Consider the following 23,367-nt stretch of genomic DNA (forward strand, 5'->3'; position numbering starts at 1 on the left):
GCATCTTGTGGCTCTGTTCATTGTTAATTCACTCCTGCAGCACCGCTCAGCTGTGAGGTTTCCAGGCGTACTTGGCAGCGCCGACAACAAAAACATCTGGTCCAAGAATATAGTTCCCTTCTGCTGGCAGCTGCATGAAAATGATTTTGTACGTAGTGGCGTAATGCCAAATGCACTTACTTGTACACTAAAGTGCACAGCCTTTATAGAGCTTTGGCAGTGCAGGGCGATTTTAAATGCTGTGCATAAGTCAGCATTAATCTACCAAAGAAAATCAAAACCTCAGCAACCGATTTTATAAAGAACTCACTTATCACGCGTGCCCAGACGTGGCCGTACCTTTGTACCTGTCTAACAGCTGTTCCTGTCTGAATACAAAGGAAAAGCCTTTTGCTCGCAGCCCTGGTTGTCATCTGTCCTCCGGAAGGGTTTGGCACAAACACGAAGGGAAGTTTGCCGCTCACAGACGTCCCTGAATTCCTCTCGTCAGCAGCCGCATTTGTCTGTTACTGATAGAGGTTGTCTGTCTCCTCTCTTGTTTCAGGAAGGACCTAGTGTGTGCTGAAGAAAACGTTAGCTGTGAATCAAGTGTGTCTGCTGGTAAATTGTAATTTGAGTGATTGGACCTGATAATTACATAGTCATCATCATCTTGTCAGTCAGTTGTAAATCATTCTATAATGGATTTCCTTTTTAAAAAAGAGCTGTATTTCTGAGCGCAAGTGTATTTTAGAGGTAAAATATAATATCCGTATTCCTTCCTGCTTTGAAAACCCTTAGGGTTATAAGCTTGGATCTCATTCTTAGGTGAACAAGCAAGTTGAAGAGAGGTCTCTGCTCCAGCAAAGCCCGTTCCTCCCCAGGAAGAAGCAGGTGGTTTGAGGGCTTGGACAGGGTATTTCTGCGGGTGCGTGTTCGGCTGGCTGCCTCACAGCTATTGACCTGATGTTGATCCTCCACTCTGTTGCTGCTGGGAGGAGCAGTTCTCACCAAACCAGAGAGAGAAGGAAGAGAAGGTGGAGACGGTGGCAAAGGGAGGAGGAACAGGCTTCCTCCTGCTGGCTTTTGAAGCGGTCTTTGCTTGCAATGCCAGTGAAAGAAACTGTAGGTATTTTCGGGGGTATTTTTAAAATTGAAAATGGTATTTGACAAGCCTGTTAGGGCTTGGTCAGATCTCCTCCCTTCTCCCCCAGCCACCCATGGTCTGCGCAGACAGTATATATTCAGCCTGTTTCTCAAACACATGATGGTGGGCTGGTGTCGCAGCTTTCTTCGCGATCCCATCTGCCCCTTGTCTGGTGAGAGGAACGGGCCTTTGAACCTCTTGGGTCCTCCCTGTTCATGCCTGGCATTTTGCATTTGCAGTACTTTCTTTGCGTAAGGCAGGGGAGAAGGTTGTGGATTACCTACAGAGGTTGAGCGGTGACTAATATTGGACCAGAGGAGCTAAAGTATTTAACCTTTAGGCAAAGATTACCTGAAATTAAAACTTGTAAGGACTTGTGCACTTGCACTGTGTCATTCAATTGTGTTTGTAAGACACATGTACAGATCAGACGATTCCTTTTATTCCTGGGTAATTTACATATTTTGGCTGCTTCACAAAAGAAACCTTACGTTGAATAAGTCAGATCATGATCTCACACTACTCCTTGCTTACAAGGAGTTTTTTGGAGGCTGTAGTGTAGCCCAAAATTTGAAGTTTTCCTTTTGTGGGTGTAAAAGAGAGCATAGGTTACCAGCAGCACGTACAATGGGCATTAAACATGGGTATTAGCTCCTAAGTCAACATATTACCTTCGATGTTTGGGGATGTAATGGCTGTTAGATGTCATTTCATCTGGCAGGTGTACCTCAGAGGTACACCACTTCAGAAAAGAAGCGTTAAATCTATTTCTTCATAGTAATGGGCTAAGTGAAGTATGTCACTTTATAGAAGTGGATTGGTGGGCTGCAAAGAAAATGCAGTAATTTTGTTCTCAGGGCTTTTCTTAGCACTCATTTTCTGACAAAATGCAGGGTTTTGTTAGTGTTGCAGACAGAGTTTTAAATATTTGGAAGGAAAAACTGCAGCACTCGCAACATTTTAATGAGGAGGGTTTGCTTAATTAAAGCCTAGAAGACTTAGAGAACGTGGACAGCTGAAGGATTAGCAATGTGTTACAAAGTTCTTCTTCCACCTACCAGTTGATTCGGGTTCAGAAGCCAAAGTTGGTAGTAAAACTTGTAGTCTTCCAGCAGCTGTTTACTGGCCTTAACCGTTGATGCTACGAATGACCAAAGCCTGGATTCATTCTGTCTAATTTTAGGCGTGTAGTAGTTGTGCTGAAGCCTGGAGCGTAGCTGCCCTGAGTGCCTGCAATTTAGCATGGGGGCAAAGGTGCCCATAAGGGGACAGGTCTGTCCGCCTGAGGTAGGATTCGTCCCATAGCGGGGCGAAGGTCACTGGTGCGACTGTGTCTCCTGGAAGTGCAAGGTACTTGCTTTGTGGCTGCCAGCTGATCACTGCTGGCAATTGTGGTGGTGCTTGTTCGTGTTCCCCCATATTTTTAAAAATTTTTTATTTTATTTTTTAACATATGATTGATTTTGGAGTACCATTGCCAGTCTGCTCCCTCTGCTTCGCAAATCTGTGTGTTTGCTTTTGGCCTAAATAGTATTACGTACTGAACAGTGCCAAGCCCTCCATCACTGTCAGGTGAAGAAATGGCAGCATGTGATGGAGCTTCTGAATTTCTCTTGTCAGTTACTTCTCCAGCCCCATCTTTTTTTAATAAAGGATCCTATGTGAAACAGCCCAAGGAAACGCCAAAGTGGGATTACTTTTCCTTCATCTCCTTTGTTCTGTTCCTGTTTGGGTGTGCATGGTGACAACTTTTGGGTTCATGATCGTGAACTGTTGGGGTATTTTGTTTGTTTTTTAACATTTGGGTTTCATTCAGTGTACAAAATGAAAGAGGGGTTGTAAACAAATCCCTTTTTCCTGTTCATCTACAGGACTTGCTGGTCCGTGTGGGTGTGAGGCTGTATACTGAACGAATCTGGCCTGTAAGGGGATCAGTGTCTTCATGTAATTATAGGTTTTCATGACACATGTACTAGGAGAACGTTCGTGTTATTCCAGAACTGCCATTTTTAATGTACTTTACCTTCCCAGCTTAAATTTCTGCTAATGCAGCTTCTGCGTGGCATTTGGTACATGGGAAATCCACTTTCAGTCATTTCAGCCTTTCGTTTTCTCTCCTCTCTCAGATGTTTGCCCTCTGCCCACCCCCCTCAAAGTTAAAGCTTAGTTTCAAACTAGAACTTTAGTTTCTCGTTGAATCTCTTCAGCTGCATGAAACCTGCAGGACTCAGAAGCCTTTTTCATCCCCAGGTCCAAACTGTGTCCCAGCAATGTCTGGACTGCACATGTAGAGCGGGACCCATGTGTCAGTCCCCCTTGAGAAGGAGATCTGGCCTCCAGGTGGGAGTGGTGGCACACTGGGGCTTCACACTGCCTGGGGGGAACAGGGGCCAAAGCAGTGGGCAAATGTCTCCCCTGGCTCTGTCGCCCTCAGAGATGCTGCTTTCCTTGGCGTCAAATGCACACTGAGATTGGAAGTAGAAAAGCTGTGCAACTTTTTGGCTTTGTGCATAAGCCTGTTTTCTCTCCAGCATCTACGTCTTCTCTTATTGTCTGAGCCCGGAGCTTTGCATAAAGGAAATTGTTTTAATTTCTTTCCTTCACACACAGACTTATTTTTCATATCTGCTAGCAAGGGCTTGTTCTGGTCACGAAAAAACTGAGACTGGATGTAGAATTGTATAGCAACAGGCATTTTAAGTGTGAATAATAGTAATGGCAGTAGGGTACTAAACCTTCCCTCTTTTATGAGAGCTCTGAAGATGTCAGTACAAGGCTAGCTTGTTGCATAACTTGTAAGTAATTTGGGCTTGATGAGGATGGACAATTGAGTTGTATAGCTGGGATAAACATGCAATCCGAGCAGGAAACTCTTTTAAGTAACCATGACCAGGATCGAGGGACTAGCCTTGGAAATGGTTGAAGGGATTTGCCCTTAGGAGGTTTCTCTCTTGGTTGTCTTCGGAAAAGCCTGTGGCATCCTGGGGTTTTACTGGGGGAGGTCAGCAGCGGTGCAGTCTCTGTTCCTTCAGCACAGCTCATTCAGTGACCAGCGAAGGCACCGGGGGCACATCAGGCAAGAAAGAAAATACTGTTGTCGGAGTGATTGGCAGAGGAGGTGGTTTTGGGGGAGACAACAGACAAGTATTGTCTTCACATGGTTTTTGGTTCCTTCCTGCCTGCACATGATTCCATCTCCTGTGCCTGCACAATGCTGCTACACAGGCTCCTTCGTGCAGTGCTGGGACCCTGCTTAAGAGCTAGCCGTCACTCGTGCTTTTTTGTCCAGTTAACTTAATTGTTGCTTTATGGCTGCAGCCTCAGCGATGGCACTGTTGTGAACAATTTGGCTCATTTTCTCTCTTGTTTCAGATGGCATGCAGTAGAGAGGGTGTTGTGCCAAGGGGAGACAAAGCAGCCTCTGTTTTGCATGTGTTGGGAAGTGTGTTTCTAACCTGCTTGATGAAATCTTGCGGCTGAAGGTAACCAAATGTGGTCATAAGGACAGCCCTGTTCTCCCAGCCAGTTCTCACAAAACTAAGGGTTTTTTTGACCCTTGAAAAAGCATCACAGCCGTCTTCTGTGATCGTTCTGCCTGAGCAGAGCGTTGCCGGTCTGCTGCTTCTGGCACTGCGACTCTGTGCTGGCGGCAGAAGCGGCTCGGAGACTTGTGGGCAGCTCACAGTGACAAGATGGGCTCCAGAAAGCTCGCAAACAGTAAAGCCTGTAAAGGGCTTTCTCTGCACGGGCTGCATACGTGGACAAGGGGCAAACTCTGAGAGGCACCCTCACAGCGATGGTGGGGCAGTGCTCACCACCCACGCTATTGCTTTCTGGATGTCTAGTGCTCCTTCAGTGTCACCGAGTGCGTGGCGTGATGGATGCATTTTCTTAAGGGCGAACAGTCTGGAGGCCTTTGAACACGTGCGTGTTCGGGAAGGACTTGAAGGACGGTGCAGAGAAACGAACGTGCTGATGCCAAGGTGGGAAGAGTCTGTGGGTAAGGGGTCCGTGAAAGAGACCTTGCACGTGAAGTGGGACAGGCACAGTGAATGCTGGGGGTGAAAAGATGACAGAGGAGAGAGACAGAAGGGAAATAAACTTGCATGAAGTCTTTAGCTTGAGGGTAACAAAGCTCAAAGGCTTCATAAAAGACTCTCAAGAAAGACAGGATGTAGTATGAAAGTTGGAGGCTCTTGTGTGTTAAGATTTAGGAGGGACTGTATATGGACTTGTTAAATGTTTACTGCATGTCTTGATTAAAGTCTTTTCTTTTAAACAGTTTAGGCTTTCCCTCCCAAAAAGCCTGTGTTTGGTATTTTCTTTTAAGAACTATTTAATATCATATTCCCAATTCCGACACTCCGTTGTGGCATTGGAGAGGATTGTGTTTCTCCACGTTGTGCTCTCGGCACTGCAAGCCGCTCTGCTTTATACGAACTTCCTACCTTGGCAGGCGCTGGCAGGGACTTGCCCGGCGCTCAGAGTCTCATTGCTCTTGTGGTTAGGTTCCTCCCAAAATTACAATCTCCTTCCCGGCTTGGAGGCAGCGCCACTGGTCCCAGTTCAAATACCACGCTGTGTGCAATACTGCCCCAACTCTTCTCACCAAAACATCTCCCTCGTGAGAACTTTATTAACGACTGTGTATATTATAGATTCCAGCACCAGAAAAGGTCACCTATTGTGCTAGGCATTATTCAGACTTTCCCTGTCCTGTACAGATTCAGCTCCGAATGGATGCTGGCCAGGTCTGGGGTGCGGGGAGGAGGGAGGATGTGACACACAAGCAGAATTGTGGTTTGCAAAAGTTGGTGTCGTGATTTATCCAGGAAGATTTTTGTTTGCATTTGGTGCCTTTTAGGACTTTTTTTTTTTTTTTTAATGTGGGTGGAGAGCAGAAATTAAAAGTGAGAGGAAGGAGAAAGGAAAATAAACTGGATTTCTTGTGGGCTTCTCCTGTTTCTCTTTAACTTGCCTGTTGGGGGGAGACAGTGAGAGAAAGGCTGAGTCGCCGTGGTTCTGGTGCCTCCGAAGGCAAACCAGTTTCCTCTCCACCACGCTGGGCATCTGTGTGTTAGCGCTCCCTTTCCCCTCTCACGGGCTGAGGATGCTGTCTGCCCCTCCATGCACCCCTCCATACAGATCCCAACTCTCCTGTGATTTAAAGAGTCCCAAATCCCGCAAGCCACCGCAGGAGCTTGTGACCTTCAGCAGCTCAGCTTACTCTGAAACCCCAGGTAGAGCGTTGCCAGCCGCTGTTCTCCAGGCAGTGCAGCTCCCTGGGTATAGGCAGGCAGAACTTCAGGGGCAGCGCGGGGGAAAGCAAAGGAAAGGAGACTAGGAGACGTCCCTTTTCCCATCCCCCTTTGCCTGCGTGTTTGGCTTTCCACTGTTGGGGAGTGGTGTTAATTCTTAAAACACTTGGTGGTGGCTTAAAATCACTGGATGCTGTTTGTGCAGGGAGAGCTGAGATTTGTCACTGTCTCATTTCTTAAATCAAAAAGGACAGTTACTGAGGGGACCAGTTTGTATTCCTCTCCAAATTCCCCAGCCGTAAGCAAGCTGATCGGGTGCCGCTAGGTGGCATGCTGAGAGGTAACATGCCTGGTTTTATTTTCAATGTGCTAATTCAAATGGTTAGAAATGATCTTATACATAGGTGGAGTTCTGTGCGGGCGTCGTATGCGGTTTGTAATCTTACAGGCAAAGTCGTTTTGATAGAACAGCGCTGCGGTTAGAAATCCCTAGAGATGCTGACATGTCCATTTAATCTCTGAAGGAAAACACATGGAAAGGGAGAGGAAGGCCGCTCCAAGCTTGATTTAACCACGTGAGTCTTGCAAAAATACAGCTTACTGCAAAAATTACTAGTAATCAGACATGCTGTCACAAACAGACAGCGAATGCATAAGTATAAAACACTTACACCAGCCCCATCACAGGCCAGACAAAGAAGGTTTCAATGGGAGTTTGTATCCATAGATAATGGCTTAAAGTGGTAATTGATGCCAGCTGCATAAAATCACTAGGAAGGGCTCACCAGCTGCCTCTCTCCTCCAAGAAAAAAGGATGTACTTTTGTATTCCTTCATGAGAATGACAGTCTCTTGCCTCAATTGGTTTTAATTTTCCCCTTTTGTGATCCTGGGGCCTCTGCAAACGGAGGGACTGTTAGTGGACTGTTAGAGGAGGTGGTGCAGCGCATGTGTTGTCGGGAGGAGGTAAGGGACCTTCCGTCCTTGAGGCTGGCTCACACGTCCAAATCCTGGGACGGCTGCCGAAACACCTCCCTCTGCACAGGAGGATCCCTGTTGCAGATTGCAGCCTGCCTTCCCTGTGGCGCATCTGTCCATAAGGAGACCTGTGCGGAAATGGTCTTATCTGGTGACATTTTTGGGTGGGATTTATCTCGCCCTGATGTGAGACACCTGCAAGACTGGTGTCTGGATCTTGGCTCATGACCTCATCTTCCTTTTGTAGTTAGAGGGGAGAAGTAAACACTGGTAGGGTGCACATTGTTTGGCCTCTTTCAGATGTCCACATTGGGATGAAATCAATTGTACGCTGGAAAAAACTGTTCCTGAATCTGGAACAGAACAATTTTGGTCTGGCCACCTTTTTTTTTTTTTTTTTTTAATTATCTTACACCAATTGCTGTACCACAGTGGTATTGCAGACTTCTCCGTGCTGATTAATCCTCATGATAGTTCCTGTCGCCACAAAGTCTTCAGGACTCAGTGCCAGGGAGTTATCGATCCACACTAAGTAAGTGGAGTCCTCCAAAGCCTGGCAAGAATTACTGAATCCGTTTATTTTTGTAGGCTGGAATTTGGTGTGGATTGAACTGTAGGTGAGACGCTATTTGTGTTGTGGACAAATGCTCAATGACAGCTGAAATAGGAGTTTAGGACCATTATTAGCTTTAGTTAAGGGAGATACTTGGGGCTGCTGCAGGCCATTGAACAGGTGCTTTGACACAGCCACAAGGAAAAACTGAAAGAGCAGTAACTGCCTGCAGTCTGCTGGGTCTGTGTGCACCTTTTTTTGTTGTTGTTTGTTCTTTGGGTTTTTTTGGGGGTGGGGTTTTTATTATTTTATTTTTCAGAAATAGATCCTGTCTAAGCGTTATCATTTTGGCTGTTGTTACAATAGAAGAACATGAACAACCTGTAGGACATCCTGCCCATTGTATTGTAAAAGCTATTGTGTTCATGTGCTGAGGGTACGAAATAATTTTTATATAAAAAGTCAGTACAAAATAGCAGATTAATCCAATTATACATATTAAACTCTTAGCGATTAAGTCCCAAACCGTTAAGTTTAACAAAGCTCCTATTACAGGCTTTTTGCCTAAATTCAAAGTTCAGTGTGATAGTTTCTAGTATAAGCATATATTCCTTTTTTTTTTTTTTTTTAATATATAAATAAATAAAAAAGTCACACACAGCAAGGACAACAGAACCAGCTGAGGAAGCACTGAGTTAGCGTTTGGCTTAAAAAGCTGTTCTGATAACGCTTTCTCCCAGGACTGCTGTTCATCGAGAACTTTGATTTACAAGATTATTTTACTGTTTTGTTCCGTGTTCCAGAAATACACAGTATTTTACTTTAAAGATGCGCCATGAGAAGATTTAAGAATAGCTTATCCCTGGTGCATTTTGGGAATTCTCTCATAATGATTTACGAGTAAGCACTGCATCCCACTATTAGTGTATTTGAAATAGTTGTTTGCTTTGTAACGTAGGGTGGTTTCTTTTGCTAAAGTCATGTGTACCAGTGTGTATAAATAGTTAATGTGTACATCTGCATATGTCGTGAATAGGATATTTGATTGCTAGCGTGGTACAAATTGCAAGGAAGTTTAAGGCTTAAATTTTTCTCATGTAATCAGCTTTGACATTACAGGATAATCAAAATACATGCTACCGTTTCCATCAGCCAGCCACCCTAGGGAACAGAGGCTTCAGTTTCTTCCTGGAATCAATTTAAGGTAGACATTTTCCCCCTGGATATCTAAGGCTAGAAAGTTGTGGAGCAAATGGAGATTGTGCCTAAAGGGGTAAACCAGCTGCCTTTTTATTCATTGCCTGGAGAGGTGCTAGATGAGGGCGCCCGCTGTCTAGGTGCGGTAAGCGAGAGATGAGGAAGTGCGCTGGTGGTGGGACGGTGTCTGCTCCTTCTTCTCTGGTATCTGCTGGCTGCCTGCTCAGACATCACCTGAAAGCCTGTGTGGATCCTTCCATGCAACGTGTCCTGCTGTCGCTTCAAAAATGGATTGTGGGTGTTTTTAAGGAGCGGTTGCATAGTGTTACCCATTTCAGCTCTTTGAAGGGACGACCTCCCTTCACCTGAGCTGCTCTCTGCTTGGCACCTCGCTGAGGCGGGGGGAGCCGGGGGAAATCCTTCCTCCGCCTTTGTGTCCCAGCATCCTGTTTACGGCCCGGGCTCCCGGCCCTCTTTTCCCGATGCACTTGCTCTTCCTCCACGGAGGCAGATGGAGGAGGAGGAAACTTGTGCGCGAGGCGAACGCCTTTTCCGTGCAGCAAGGGGAATTCCTGATCTCCACCTCTGCTTTCCTGCGCCAGCCCCGTGCTGGCACTGAGGTGGGACCCTGTGGTCCCCACCGTTGGGGGACCCGCCTCGGAGGGCCCGCTTCAGCAGCCGGCTGCGCTGAGCTGCTGTCTGGCATTGAAATAGAACTGGTTGCAATTTTCGAAATTAAAGGAAAAAAAAAATGAGGAAGATGGAAATAATTCTCCTCTATTGTAAATTCACAGATTTTTCTGGATTTCTAGTTTTCTGGGTTACGTAGAATAAAAGCCTGCTAGCTATGTATTTGCTTAAGGTGTTACAAGCATAGGGTTTTTAAACAGATCCTGTCCTGCTCCATCATTGGATGAAGTCCAGTGCATCCTTCATTTGCTTTTTTGCACTACTGAAAACTTGGGAAAGTAAAGGTCAGTTTAAGGTCTCAATAAACAGGATTTTGATGGCATGAACATAGGATGTGTTTACTGAGCATGATGCTGGTATAAATTGAACTTTTTAAAAATCTACTTATGTGAAAGAGAAGAGGAAATGAATAATGCACGTGGTATATTAAACATATGTTTTTTGGTTTTTTTCCAAAGGACGAAGAAGAAGAAATCAAACTGGAGATTAATATGCTAAAGAAATATTCTCATCATAGAAATATTGCAACTTATTATGGTGCTTTCATTAAGAAAAGTCCTCCAGGACATGATGACCAACTGTGGGTAAGCAGATATTTCTCAAGCATGTTGATAAGTCTTTCCCTTTTGGATATAGTTTGAGGATGACAGAAATATCACATTATGGAAAGACAGAATTTGGTGCTTGCCTGAACAGATAGATAAGTGAGTCACATAGGCTAATCATGCATCCTTAAGAGGATGGCTGAACCAAGATTTGCTATTAGCAATGGATTTGCTCTTTAAGTAACTTTTTCCCCCCATTTCCCAGATGGATAGTAACACGTTTCATGGGAACAAGTCACATGAGCTGAGCAGTAAGAATGTGTGGCTGTAAAAGAAAGCTGCACTTGAGAATTGTACCCATTACATTTCTCATCCCACCTCATCTGCACCCTCTAGAGGATTGAAGTTTGGGTTTGGAATGGCAGGGTACAGACATCAGTGCATGTTCTTCCATAAATAAATGGGAGTTAAAGAATAAAATGTGTTGCAATGGTGTGATCAGTTTGACTCCTTCAGCATTGGATGTGCTCTTCTTACTCCTGTTGCTGCTAATGCATTTTGCATAGCTGAGCAAATCCAGATTCCCAGCATTAAATTACAGTGATTAAATCAGTCCTTGAAAATGTGGTAACTAATGTGAGACATATTCCATATATGTCTGACACACATTGGAGACATTTGGTTTGAATCCATTTTCTAGGCAGAGATGTAAAATAAATGATACTCTCCGCTTCATGAGGGTTTCCCAAATCAGTGCTGCAGCCTGATTATTTTGCTTCGCTAGGCAGCTGGGAACTGTGTTTAATGTTGGTTGTATGCTGGTATTTGTTTTGCAGCTTGTTATGGAGTTTTGTGGAGCAGGCTCTATCACTGACCTTGTGAAGAACACAAAAGGGAATACTCTGAAAGAAGACTGGATAGCATATATCTCCAGAGAGATTCTCCGGGTAAGGAAAATAGTCTGCTCCACCTGAAAACACAGAAACGGTCTTACAGAGATGTAGCCTAGCTTGAGGTTCTGCAAGAAGCTGTTTCTGATCAATCCCGTTAGCCATGACATCGCTTGGAGAGTGCGTAGGAGCAGATAGATGTCTGCTCCACATCATTTAACTTGGTGTGAGTTGTACCGTATTGTAACAGCAGCCCTCCAGAAAATAGCAATTTTTAGTCATGAGCAGCCAGCGGAAGAACCAGTGACCTTACCTGTTGTAGAAGCTGTGAAACAGCGCCCATAAGACACTGTTTTTGAGAAGCCTGAGGTTGTAACAGTGTTGTAACACAATAGGGTGCGGAATGGGCTTTTCCAAATGTGCTTGCAGCCGTCTTTCTCTGCTCCTAATCAAGTCTGTGGAGGAAGGGAGTTGTTGGCTCAGACCAGCAGTCAGGACTTCTGTGCTGCGATGTGCTCGCGTATTGTATATTCCTGCAGTCTGTCTAGAGCAAGCAGCTATGTCGTATGTGGTTGTGTGCTGTCGAGTGCTAGCAGTCGGTGCTGCAAAAGTTTCTCAGGAAGAGGGATGCCACTTTCCAGCTTTTCTAAAACTGAAGCTCTAACTAATTACTCTTCATAGTTAATTTCCAGTTGGTACAGTTTAAGTGCTTTTTGAATTGGCATTTGTTTGCTGCGCTAAGTAAATCTGGTATGGTTTTCCTTGTGCTTCTTTGTAAAACAAATTGCCTCCTACCCATACCACTACACAGTATGTTTGTTCAATTGCCTCATCATAAATGAAGTTCTGAAGGGCTTTATGTTAAAGGAAACCACCACTGGCTCTTGCATAAATCAATGCTGCCGTTGTCTGTGTTACACATTTGCTCTGCCTTGGTGATTTTTAAGATGGTGAGGGAGGGCGACGTATGATTCTGGTGTCTTGCTCTAATTCCAAATGCTAGGAGAGAGTCTGGGCTGGCACATTTTAAGTTGTTTACGAGGGAGAAGAAAAGTTGAATACCTGCTGATGGTTGTATTTCAGATCAAATGGATAGCATGCTTTAATATGAGGAAAGTTAACTTCTGCAGGACTGATCTTATGCTTGATTTGAGAACTGTGTGACCTTGGAGGTATTGCATGCTATGTTGCATTCATCCTAGGTTCTCCTTAGGTAAAGTAGTCACGCTTGCTGAGAAGAGGAAAAAATTATTTACCTCAGAAGAGAGTTAGGTGAAAGCTGTTTTCTCATTCCTGTGAGAGATTTGCAAAAGGAGCCTTAATTGCTTGCTAGCAGGAACTGGAATATCTGGAAAAAAGGAATGCTGAACTCACATTGCTATGAGACGTTGCAAAACCTGATTCGACACTGAGTTTGTTAGAGATGGAGGAGAGAGGTTGTGTAACAGAAGGTTAAAATGAGCTGAAGTGCCAGAGATCGGTGCAGGTGGAGACACAGGTGAGGGTCATCCCAGTGGATCCCTGTGTGGTTGGAGGGGCCTGGGGACTGCAGGAGAATGGAGACGTGCCCCTCTGTCTCCTCCCTGCCCTTTGCAAACCCAAATGTGTTTTTTCAGTAAGGTTAGATGGTACTCTGGAGAGAACGGATGATTATCTCTCTGGCTGTGTCAGTGTAGCAGAAGGCTTTAAAAAGTATCCTGTGTGAAACTGTGGAAAAGCCTTCATTCCTGTGGCCACACTTAGCATTAGCAGCCAGCGAAGGGTCTCGGGGACATCAGCCGTTCACTTGATGAGCTTGTGACATGTGTGGGGAGGAGCTGCGGATGGTGGTTTTTTTGTCACGCTCATTAACTGTTTTAAAAAAAGAAAATAGCCCAATGGTTATGTAGGCAAACTGGTAAATGACCATTTAATGAAGAACATGTGTTAGGAAATATTTCTCTACAGCAACCACTACTCTCTTAACCTCTTGCAGCTGCAAAGGTTCTATTTCTTTATTTTTCATAAAATATTAAAAGCCTATGAGGGCAACACAAACAGGCAAGATGATCCCACCGGAGACTACAATTTTCCGAGCAGAGAGCTGAGGAGAAACCAAAATACAGGCAGTTGCTAAGAGGGTTGCCTGTTGTTCTCCCAATTACATTAGAGAGTAAAATGCAACATATGTCTTCCTCAGCCCTCTCTCCACATGGCTAACGCTTTAGGGCATGCATCCAGGTGCTGTCTCAACAAAAAGCACCGTATGCCAGGAGGTTTTGTTTCCTTTGGAAAGTATAAAGCTCATGCTTTTTTTTCTTTTTTCTTTTGCATGTTTTTTTTTTTTCCTGAGGAATAATTATCTGGCTTCATATTTATGGAGGCTAGAGAAGAGAACTGCAGCTTTGCAGCAGAGCTTTTGTTTGTCGTCACTCATCCCTCGCCCTCAAACATAACTGCCAGTCCATCATCCTCCCACCCCCTTCTTGGGGGTGCGTATATGCATGCTGATGCTGCCTCCTTTCTCCCTCCACTCCCCTTCCTGGACTAAATTCTGGGTGACCCTGTGTGTGTCAGATGTCAGTGACGTACACTGACACTGATGTCATTTACTGTGTCATTGCATGGAGACTTTCTGGGAGCTGAACTTTCTTCACGCGATAGCTGAGAGGTGTTTGCACAGTGCAGATGTTGGGCTGTATTTAGGTGCAGCGTGTGCATGACCTGGGGCCTGTGTCTCTGCTCCATTACCAAAAGCTGTGCGGGCGGTGTGCTGCTACGAGGCTCCCGCGGGTCCCATTGCACCCAGCTGCTGAGCAAGAGCCCGAGGAGCCCGAGACCCAGTGCTATGGGCTTTGGGGGTGCTGAGTACGGGTAGTCTGTTGCTAAGCCAAGAGGCTAACTCTGAGCGTCCTCTCCTCCCTTTCCTCTTCTTAATGCAGGGGTTGGCGCATCTTCATGCCCATCATGTGATTCACAGGGATATCAAAGGGCAAAATGTGTTGTTAACAGAGAACGCAGAAGTGAAACTCGGTAAGTAGGCACACACGTCCACTTCCTCATTCATTCAACCTTTGTTTTCTGATGTTCCCAAACTGATTTTATCCTCTAAGAACCCTGCGACATGTTGTGTATCATGAGCACTCTGTCACTGCTCCCGTGTGAATTGAGGCCCTGTACGTATTTCCTCTTGCTTTGGGAGGATGGCGTGCATTTTATTAGAAGATGTTGGCTTTCATGCCGGAATCGGTGAGGGGACTGTTTTGTGCCCACCACCGAGCAGCGCGTGACGTTGGTTGGTTCTGATTCCCTTTATTCTGGACTCAGGAAGTGATGGGAGTCACTCTTTTATTTGGCTTTAATTAAAATAGCACCTGCTGTGCAGGTTCTGGACACAAAAATACGATCTGGACGGCACACTCAAGGGAGCTGTGGCATCAAGTTCAAAACGCAGTTCCAGCTCTGGCATGCCTGCCGAAAATCATGTTCATCCCTGGCCTCTTCTCTCCCTTTCAAGTGGACAAACTTTTTTTCCTTCTCTCTAATCTGTCTCTTCCAGTTACCGCACACTTTAACTTTCTGTGTTTGTATCATGCTACATTCGCCACCTTTTTTTGGTTAAATATAGAGCCATGCTGAAGCCCTCCCACCCAGCCCACATCCCTTCTGTTTTGCATTACACCTTCCTGCAGCACGAGGCATGGGAAGATGTCCCGGCTGCTGGAGGAGGAAGCTCTTGGGAGAGCTTTCCTCCTTTTGGTCCAAAGTGGAGCACGGTAGCTCCCAAACTGTTGTTCCCACTGAGCTCGTCTACACCAGTTCGTCAGTGTCGCTCAGATGACGGATGCAGTGAAGCTGACACAGCCCTCCTAGAGCAGATGCAGTTACTGGTATAGAAAGGCATATATCACTGTTGTCGTGAGTGGGAGAACTGAAGGGAGGACAACACCCTTGTAATGTAATCGCTCTGTAATGAAATGGGCATCTCTTTTGCAACGCGTGTGCGTATGTGCTCAAAGTTGGCACCTCTTGAATAATCCTCATCTTTAGCTCCTGTTGGCGCATCTGCTCTGTGCATTAGAGCAGAGAGCAGTTTGCTGAGCAACAGATTATTTTTGCTGTCCGATTGTAAAGCGGAAAAGGTGGACAGCTCAAAAGGAGACGTGTTCACACGTATGGTTTTCCCATAGCATGAGAGGTACCTTTGGGAAGCAGCTCCTTCTCTATAGGCAAAGGTGCTTGGCTTCACCAAGCTGGGAAGGGAATAGCCCTTCCTCAGCCTCCCAGGCAGTATTTTTGCAGCTGTATGCTCCCTTCTGTACAGGCAGGCTGGTGAGAGATGCAGGAGAGGTGGTCGTACGCTGCCGTGTCTCTTGACGCTTGTGGCCCCAGCACGTTGCTTGTGAACCACAAGGGCTCAGCTGCCTCAGCATTAATCATCATATTTCTCCTCAGCATGGTCCTCCCACGTGGAACATCCACAGGGTTTTATTTCCAAATCACCTTACAGAAGTAATCACTGCATTATTTTTCCTCTCTTATTTTATTTTACTCTTTTCCCACCCGCAGTGGATTTTGGTGTGAGCGCTCAGCTGGACAGGACAGTTGGCAGGAGAAACACTTTTATTGGAACTCCGTACTGGATGGCTCCAGAAGTTATTGCCTGTGATGAAAATCCAGATGCTACGTATGATTACAGAGTAAGAGAGTCCTGTTGACAGAAAAAAAACCCACCCCAACATACAAAAAACCCTACACTTGCAGTATGAACATCCCTGAATGATGGCAGTTTTTGAGTCTTCTTATGCTTTGTAGGAGTAATGTTATTTTGTGTGGGTATGTTCTTACTACAGGAGTACAAGGTATGGGTCACTGCCAAATCGTGACCTTTAACAGTTGCCGTTAATTGTAATATCATAGCTTCGAGACATAAGGAGTAGGACTTCAGTGTGCTGTAGGTGCTCAGAGAAGGCAAAAAAGAGTTTAACTGGAAACGCTCGTGTTCTCAATTTGTATAATGATTGTACTTTAAATTGTGTTAGACTATGTCCCAGTTATTGTAATAACCCAGAACAATGCATTTTAGGTGTTGCCTTAAATAGAACCACCGTCTGGAGAGCCAGTGAAGTACAGAAGGAGCTCTTTAAACCATGTCTATTCCTGATTTCAAGATACATATACATGTTGATAAACATTTATTTATCGCAACGTTTTTCAGCAAAGATAATTTTTTGCATCGTTTGCTGCAAACCAAAGATTAAATTACTGCGAAACCGTAATTGGCTTGATGATATTTGCACTACCCTTAAGAATATTATGGATGTGTATTTAAGGTTAAATTTCTCTAGTGAAAGCATCCTGTAATCTTAAAAGTTCTTCTCAGCTTGCTTTAATGAAAGCACAAGGAAAGAAAAAAAAGTGAAAATACACTTTTTAAAAAATCTTCACTTAGACTAATGCAGTTGTTCCAACTTTTAACCAAGAAGGGCAACAAAGATATCAGAAAGCCTGTGATTAAGGCCTTACAATGAATTTTAGAGCTGAATATCAGTTATATCAATTTGCTGAGATTGATAGTGGTGTTGGCTATCAGTATGTTTGTGTATGTCTAAATCTATTTAAAAAACCCAGATTATTTGAATTGGTGTTTTTGTACCTTTTGACTAAGATTGATCAGATTGATCCTATTTCTCTTGATTCAATCGTTTTTTACACCCATCAGTTCATTTTACGAAAGATGATGTTTTATATCTTTGCAGATGGAGTTATTGGGAAGGAAGGGTGGCTATTAAATGATCTAATAAAGGAGAAGAACTCTGCAATATTTGTTAATGCAGTAGTGATGTGAAAAATAACACTTAATCTGAAAACACCTGTTTATTGTTCCTGGTGGAGCCTGTAGGGCTCTCTCCCCCAAAAAATTTGTGGTTGAAAGATTTTGTAAGATCATGAGTCTGTGCAGTTTAGCTTAAATGGCTGGATTGGACCAAGAGAAAAGATTGCCTTGCTGGGTCTGAAAATGCAAGCGTTAGAAATGCTTCTCTGCTTGTAGTACAAGAAGAGCTTATTTGCTCATTGGTTTTGACTAATTTTTTAAAAAGTCATTATTGTGACCAGAAATGAAGACTGCTTTGCTCAAGAGCAGCTCTCTTTCAGCAGTCTCCTCCAGTGTTTTGCCCCTTAAGCTGCAGCAGTCTCTGGAGTTGGTTCCTCGCCAGGACTCTTTCAGCTCTTGGCTGTGTGTGACCCTCCTGGCTCTCGCCCAGGCTCTCCCTAGTCAGGGGCGCTGGCCAGAGGTGGTACCTTGAAAGGCTCCCACCGAAGGACTCCTGTTCGGTAACGGTTCAAGCAAAGCTGAGATGGTGGGGAAGGAACATTTGCTTTGGCTTCAAGCAACGTGTCCCACAGAGGTTTCTTGCAAGTTTAGCAGTGATGGCTATTCCCCTAGATAAATCTATTATTTGATTACTGGGACTAGAAAAAAGTTCAGGACTGGGTGTATTCCACTAATCTGTATTTGTTTGTTTATTTTCTGGTTTAGACACTGAAAAAGACCTGCCAGGTTTGGTTTTTTTTACCCCGCAGTCTTCATATCTCCATCTTTTGTTTGGGGGAACGGGTGCAGTGTTTTCTGTGAATCTACTATAGGGAAATGTTCAGTCCTTTGTAAACAAGGATTGAAAATTCTGTTGTTTCATAGACTTAGCTTTGGGGCCAACGTATTTTTCATTGTCCTAACGTGAATATATTTTTATGTGTTACTAGAAAGGGTTGTTTGCATATGCTGTATGAATACATGCGTGCATTTGTGTATATATATATATGTATTATATGACAAGTAGGATTTTTATGGTACTGTTAGAAAAAAAAGTAGCTTATATTATTTAAATAGCCTTGGTATTTGGTTTCAGTCTCACCTACAGGGCCTCTGTAAATAGTACTGTCTTACTGTCTGAATGGGTAAATCCACCTACTAACATATGGTCTCTCTCTTTTTATGCAGAGTGACCTTTGGTCATGCGGCATTACAGCCATAGAGATGGCAGAAGGAGCTCCTCGTAAGTGATACGTGTGCTTCTCCAGTAGGCTGATTAAGACTGAAACATATACTTGGGAGATGCTGGTTGTAATCTAAGCCTAGTTTTGAGGTTTCTGAAAGTATCCTCATGTTATTTCTGTTCTCTATGGTTTTGCCTGCCCTATAAATATAAAATCCCATAAATAGCAATGCTTTTGATAAAGATAGGATTGTGTCTAAGCACTACAGTGCAGACTGCAGTAATTTAATTTCTATAGCAGGAATATCTGGAAGCTAATTGAGCAGCAGAGTTCCTTCCTATGGGTAGTATATTGTGTTTTGGCGTTCTGTCCCAATTTGTGTATGGCCTGGCCTGGGATGCTGAAACCTCAGCCGGGGAGAGGTGCAGTGGGGCCTCGAGAAATCCGACCTTAGTGAAAAAAGCGTCTGTAGCAATTGTTTCTGTGTCGGCTTTCTGTTGGTCTGGGTAATGCTAACATTGCTTCTCCTTTTGTTTCCACTCGTCGGTTGACGGTGTTGATCTTCCTTAGCAGTGCATGGCCTAAACTGCAAATGCGTTTTCAACACAGAATATTGAACTTAATGCTCCCTGCTTGAGAATACTCATCAGTTGATATGGGTATTTTTGAGACAGAAGCCTGGAAACCAAAAATGCACAACTTTTTATAGCTTATTTCCCCCTCACATACTTATTCTTTCTGAATATTAAGGAAAACAGTAGATATGTGCGAGAAAGAAGGATTTAAAAAGAAAAGAAATTAGGCATGGTGTTTTGGCTTTCAATGTAATTTCTATGAAAATCCTTACTGAACTAGCAAATATGGTTACCCCCAACCCCAGCTGGAGCTCTGTATTTAAAAAATAACAGCCTAACAACCTAAAGGTACCTAAGAGTGAGTTAATTAAATTTTTTTACACGTAAACAACCACCACACCACAGCCCAGCTTGAAACCTCTGTCTTTGAAATAACTATGTTGAAATGAAGTATTGATATTTTCCTAGCTAAAAAAAAACGGTCATTTCATTATAGCCGCTGCCTGATATTTTTGTTATTGTTGTTGTTAATGTAAAATTTATAAATCAAAGAACAATGCTCTTGTTTTTATTCATGTTTTAGGAGGTCTGATGGTTTGGTTTTGCTTTGTTTTCCTCCTAATTGCACGTTTGCATGAATGCCCATGTGAGAGCTGCTCCCAGGACACCTCAGCCAGCGCTGTATGAACAGCGTTTGAGCTACCACTTGACCTCCTTTTTGCCGTACCTTTTTGTTCAGTGCATTGGGTTGCCTGGGTGGCTTTCAATTAAAAGCTGTGTCTGTGGGTTTTGTAAGCCTGGAACTGGACAATAATATTTTTTCATTTCCAAACCGAAGCAGAGCTTGACCCCTCTTTTTGTAAAAGCACAAGAGGGGTATTTGAGCAGTAAGCAAAGATCCAACGTAAATGCTGAACAGCTCTTGCCTTGGTCTATCCTCTGGCATGTGGGCTCTGCCTCCTCTTTCAGTGACGACTGAAGGGTCCATCTCTAAGTTTGGTGGTCTGATGGGATCCATAGGCATCCAAGGGGCTTCTCTGCAAGGTTGTGGCCCCTTACTTCTGCATCCAGAATCCTCTTCACATCAGTCTGTTTCTCCTGAACTTCTGCTGTGTGGAAAACGTTGCCTCTTCCGGCAGCGATCATGCAGGCTGAGGCTGATGTTGCGAGAGGTTAAGCATAGCAAGATGGTAAAAACAGGATTCGCTTCTAGCGTCCTTTCTTGGGCAGCCTCCCTCCCTGCTCCCTTGTTTCCCTGTGTTGGCTCTGCGGTGGTGCTTTTGTTCTGGAGCAGGAGGAAAGGCTGTCCTTAATGGGCTCCCACTAAGTGTCTGCTGAAACCAAGGGTACTTCTTTTGACAAAAGTCATGGGTTTGCATTTCAGTTCTGCAGGGAATCCTTTTTTTGATACAGACCCTCCCATGCTTCAAAACCATCAAGGCCTTGGAATAGAGAAAAGCTCCAAGTCTGGAGAAAAAAATGAGGCATCCTGCTTTAATTGCCTGCATAGTGGGAGAGGAGGGCAGGTGGAGTGAAGTTTGTTTGAAACAGTAACTATGTCATTCTTCCCTTCTGCCATCATCTTCTCCCAATATTTTATTGACCAGAACATAAGTTATATGACTTGGGGCTGGAGGAGGGCTGCGCACAGATGTTCCCATCGTGGTTGAGTCTGAAGGTTAATAAATGCCTTGATCTCTTTCTCTTTTTGGGCCGCCCTTGGCACATTGAGCTGTGGAATTGTTGTCATTTCAGGCTAATTCCATTTAGTTGTGTTGCTGTCTGCATCTGCTGCATGTGCAGTCGGGATGGTGGGGATGGTTGGGGAAGCTGAACCCATGGTAATGACAGAGAGTAACTAAGCCAACATCTATATGTTCCTGTTCGGTTTTGTTTTCTTTCCTTCAGCGCTTTGTGACATGCATCCCATGAGGGCACTCTTTCTGATACCCAGGAACCCTCCCCCAAGGTTAAAATCCAAGAAATGGTATGTATTAGTTATATCTTGTTTGTAGCCCTTTCTGTAGCATGATGTTTTCTTGGGTCTCATCGCATGCTGTTTTGTTACCGCTTCCACAGAACTGTAAAGCAATTTAAGTTCGCAAAAATCACTGTTGTTATCTTCTGTGCCACTGAATCAAAGCATGAAATAAAAAGTGTGCATTGTTTATTTAGCTCCGTTTGTCCCAGAAAAATTTTATTTCGAATTGCGTGAAAATAAAAACCAAGCTTTTTTTCTTGACAGAGCAGCATCTGTATTAAGGTGACAAATGGATCCATATTTTAAAAAATAAACTCCCGCAGCACTCTTAATACACAGTATGTTTTCTCAGATGTATCATAACACAGAAACAGAACAGTACTGTAGTGTTCTAGTTGCTAAGTTGAAAGGAGCTATTAAAACTAATGAAGGCTTTTACTATAATTATTGTAAACGATTGGAATTGAGTGTGCACTTCTTGCCAGCTGAGAAGAATCCATTAGTATCGGAGGATTTCCTCCCAGTTACTGGTTACAACTGGCACGTATAAAACAAAAATACTCCCTAGAAAGAGGTTTTGTATAGATTGAATGTGATCACAGGATGCTGTGATCCTGTCAAAACAATGAAGTGATTTGACTGCCTATTCAATATCAACGTAATAAAAACTTGGCTTGCTTGCGTAGCTTGGTCTTTGCCTGGACTGACTTATTTATGCACTTGTACTGTCAAGGCATCCCTCTCCCTCTCTCATGCTTGCTTTCTGCATGCTAAACTAATAGAGATGCATATACAGTATTTGCATAGGCGTTTCATTAACCTTTTTATTTGGAATAATAACACTTAAGGTGTGAGAATAAAAAAAACCCAATGAAGTTACCTTGAATTCAGCCTCTTAGATTACAGTAGGAAAGTGAAGCGATGGATGGAAACCGTTGTCATTTTTACACTTAACCATGTAGTGGAGGTGTTTGCCGCCCAAGCGCGGGAGCAGGTTGAGAGCACCTAGCAATCAAAAAGTGACTCTGGCCACAGCCAGTGCTGCTGTGACTCAATTGTTTTGATAGTGTGCTCAGTGGCAGGTTATGAGAAAATAGGCCAAATGAGGAAAAATGCAGTTTTGAATATTTCCATTATTGGTGTTTTGCAAGGCGGCTTGTTTGGTGACTTCTATCTGGAGAGGTCCTCTTTCAAGAGTTCAAAGGAAGTGCAAATTTAGGAAGGTGGTGCTCCAGCTCAACTAACTCCCATACCCTGTCACTTTATGCGGTGTGCAGGAGGAGCTCAGTTCATTTCAGTTCATGCCCTTAAATTGCATCAGTGAGAATTTGACCCCAGGTGCCTGTGTTGAACAGACAACATTGTTCGACACCCGCCTGTTGTTCTATGAAGATTTTTTTGTGTGTGGCTCTTCAGGTAAAAAATAAAATAATCTTAGATATCTCAGTGAGCCCAGGTGCGTACAACAGCAGCGCAGTGCTGCTTGTGTCAGGGGAATGTTGGCCACAGATCTTGCAGCTTTCGATACGGCTGTTCTGAAGCAGACGTGCCCTTAGATAGCACGGGCAGGTGGAGACACACCAGAGCTGCCCTGCCTGTTCTCCAAGCAAGCTGGATGCTACCCAGCTCTGGTCCAGAAGTAGCAGAGCTGGGTTTGCGTGATTTGCCTTCACTAATAGATCCTGCCTTTCAGGGCAATTATGCCTGTGAAAGAGGGCACGTTACCGTGAGGCTGTGCCAAAGCACTGCAGGTATGCTGGTGTCGTCCTGTGTCCGTCCAGCCTTGTGTCCATCCAACCCAGTGCTCAGCTGGAGCACATTCAGCTCTGTTTAGGAGGCATGCTTGCAGACAGCATTTGTGCCATCCTCTGGGACGTGATGCTCTTTGAGGAAAGGAATTAGACTTTGAGGAAGAACAGAAAAAATGTTTGCGCTGAGTTTTACCTGTGATCTTCTTTTGTTTTGTTTTTTTTCCCTCCCTGCTTTCTCAGGTCAAAAAAGTTTTTCAGCTTTATAGAAGGTTGTCTAGTGAAGAATTACATGCAGCGACCTTCTACAGAACAACTCCTGAAACATCCCTTTATACGTGACCAACCAAATGAAAGGCAAGTCCGAATCCAGCTTAAGGACCATATAGACAGGACCAGGAAGAAGAGAGGAGAGAAAGGTATGCAGCTTCTAAAAATCAAGCATTGCAGCTTGTTAAAAATACGTATTTTTGACCTGCTTTGCATTCTAAATCCCCACCCCTAGAAAAGCTCCAAACAACTGAAAGCCTTGAAAAGTTATTTTTTAATTCATATTTTGACTATCAGCAGGCTTTTAGGTTTTGTTCTGTCCTCTAAAGAGAAAGTATCAATTTCAAGTGTCTTATTTTCAGATAAGTTAAATTTACTCGCTTCTGGGCCACTGCCTTTTCCATACAAGCATTAAATAGTATTTAGGAGGATATTGGCATATATGCCTTTCCCTTTTTTGGTCTGTGGTAGGTTCATTCCTGGAATGGAGCCATAAATCAGACTCGCAGGAAATAACCCATCACAAGAGCTATGAAGCTAATGTCTTGGGCAGCCTGTTCGCTTTATTCAGGTGCTGAG

The 23,367-nt window shown here is 44.1% G+C and overlaps 1 protein-coding gene across 1 annotated transcript in view; it reads left to right on the forward strand.

Annotated features, from left to right (window-relative positions):
• Window positions 1-23,367, forward strand: part of MAP4K4 (mitogen-activated protein kinase kinase kinase kinase 4) — a 162,322-nt gene that overhangs the window by 93,582 nt on the left and 45,373 nt on the right. Inside the window, exons 3-9 of the mRNA XM_009326237.1 lie at window positions 10,260-10,385; window positions 11,183-11,293; window positions 14,158-14,248; window positions 15,785-15,915; window positions 18,219-18,273; window positions 20,698-20,776; window positions 22,762-22,937. Coding sequence (XP_009324512.1) covers window positions 10,260-10,385; window positions 11,183-11,293; window positions 14,158-14,248; window positions 15,785-15,915; window positions 18,219-18,273; window positions 20,698-20,776; window positions 22,762-22,937 — 769 coding nt within the window. The remainder of the gene's footprint in view (window positions 1-10,259; window positions 10,386-11,182; window positions 11,294-14,157; window positions 14,249-15,784; window positions 15,916-18,218; window positions 18,274-20,697; window positions 20,777-22,761; window positions 22,938-23,367) is intronic.

The sequence above is a fragment of the Pygoscelis adeliae genome, unplaced genomic scaffold (genome assembly GCF_000699105.1).
Source record: "Pygoscelis adeliae isolate BGI_AS28 unplaced genomic scaffold, ASM69910v1 Scaffold156, whole genome shotgun sequence".
Lineage (NCBI taxonomy): Eukaryota > Metazoa > Chordata > Aves > Sphenisciformes > Spheniscidae > Pygoscelis > Pygoscelis adeliae.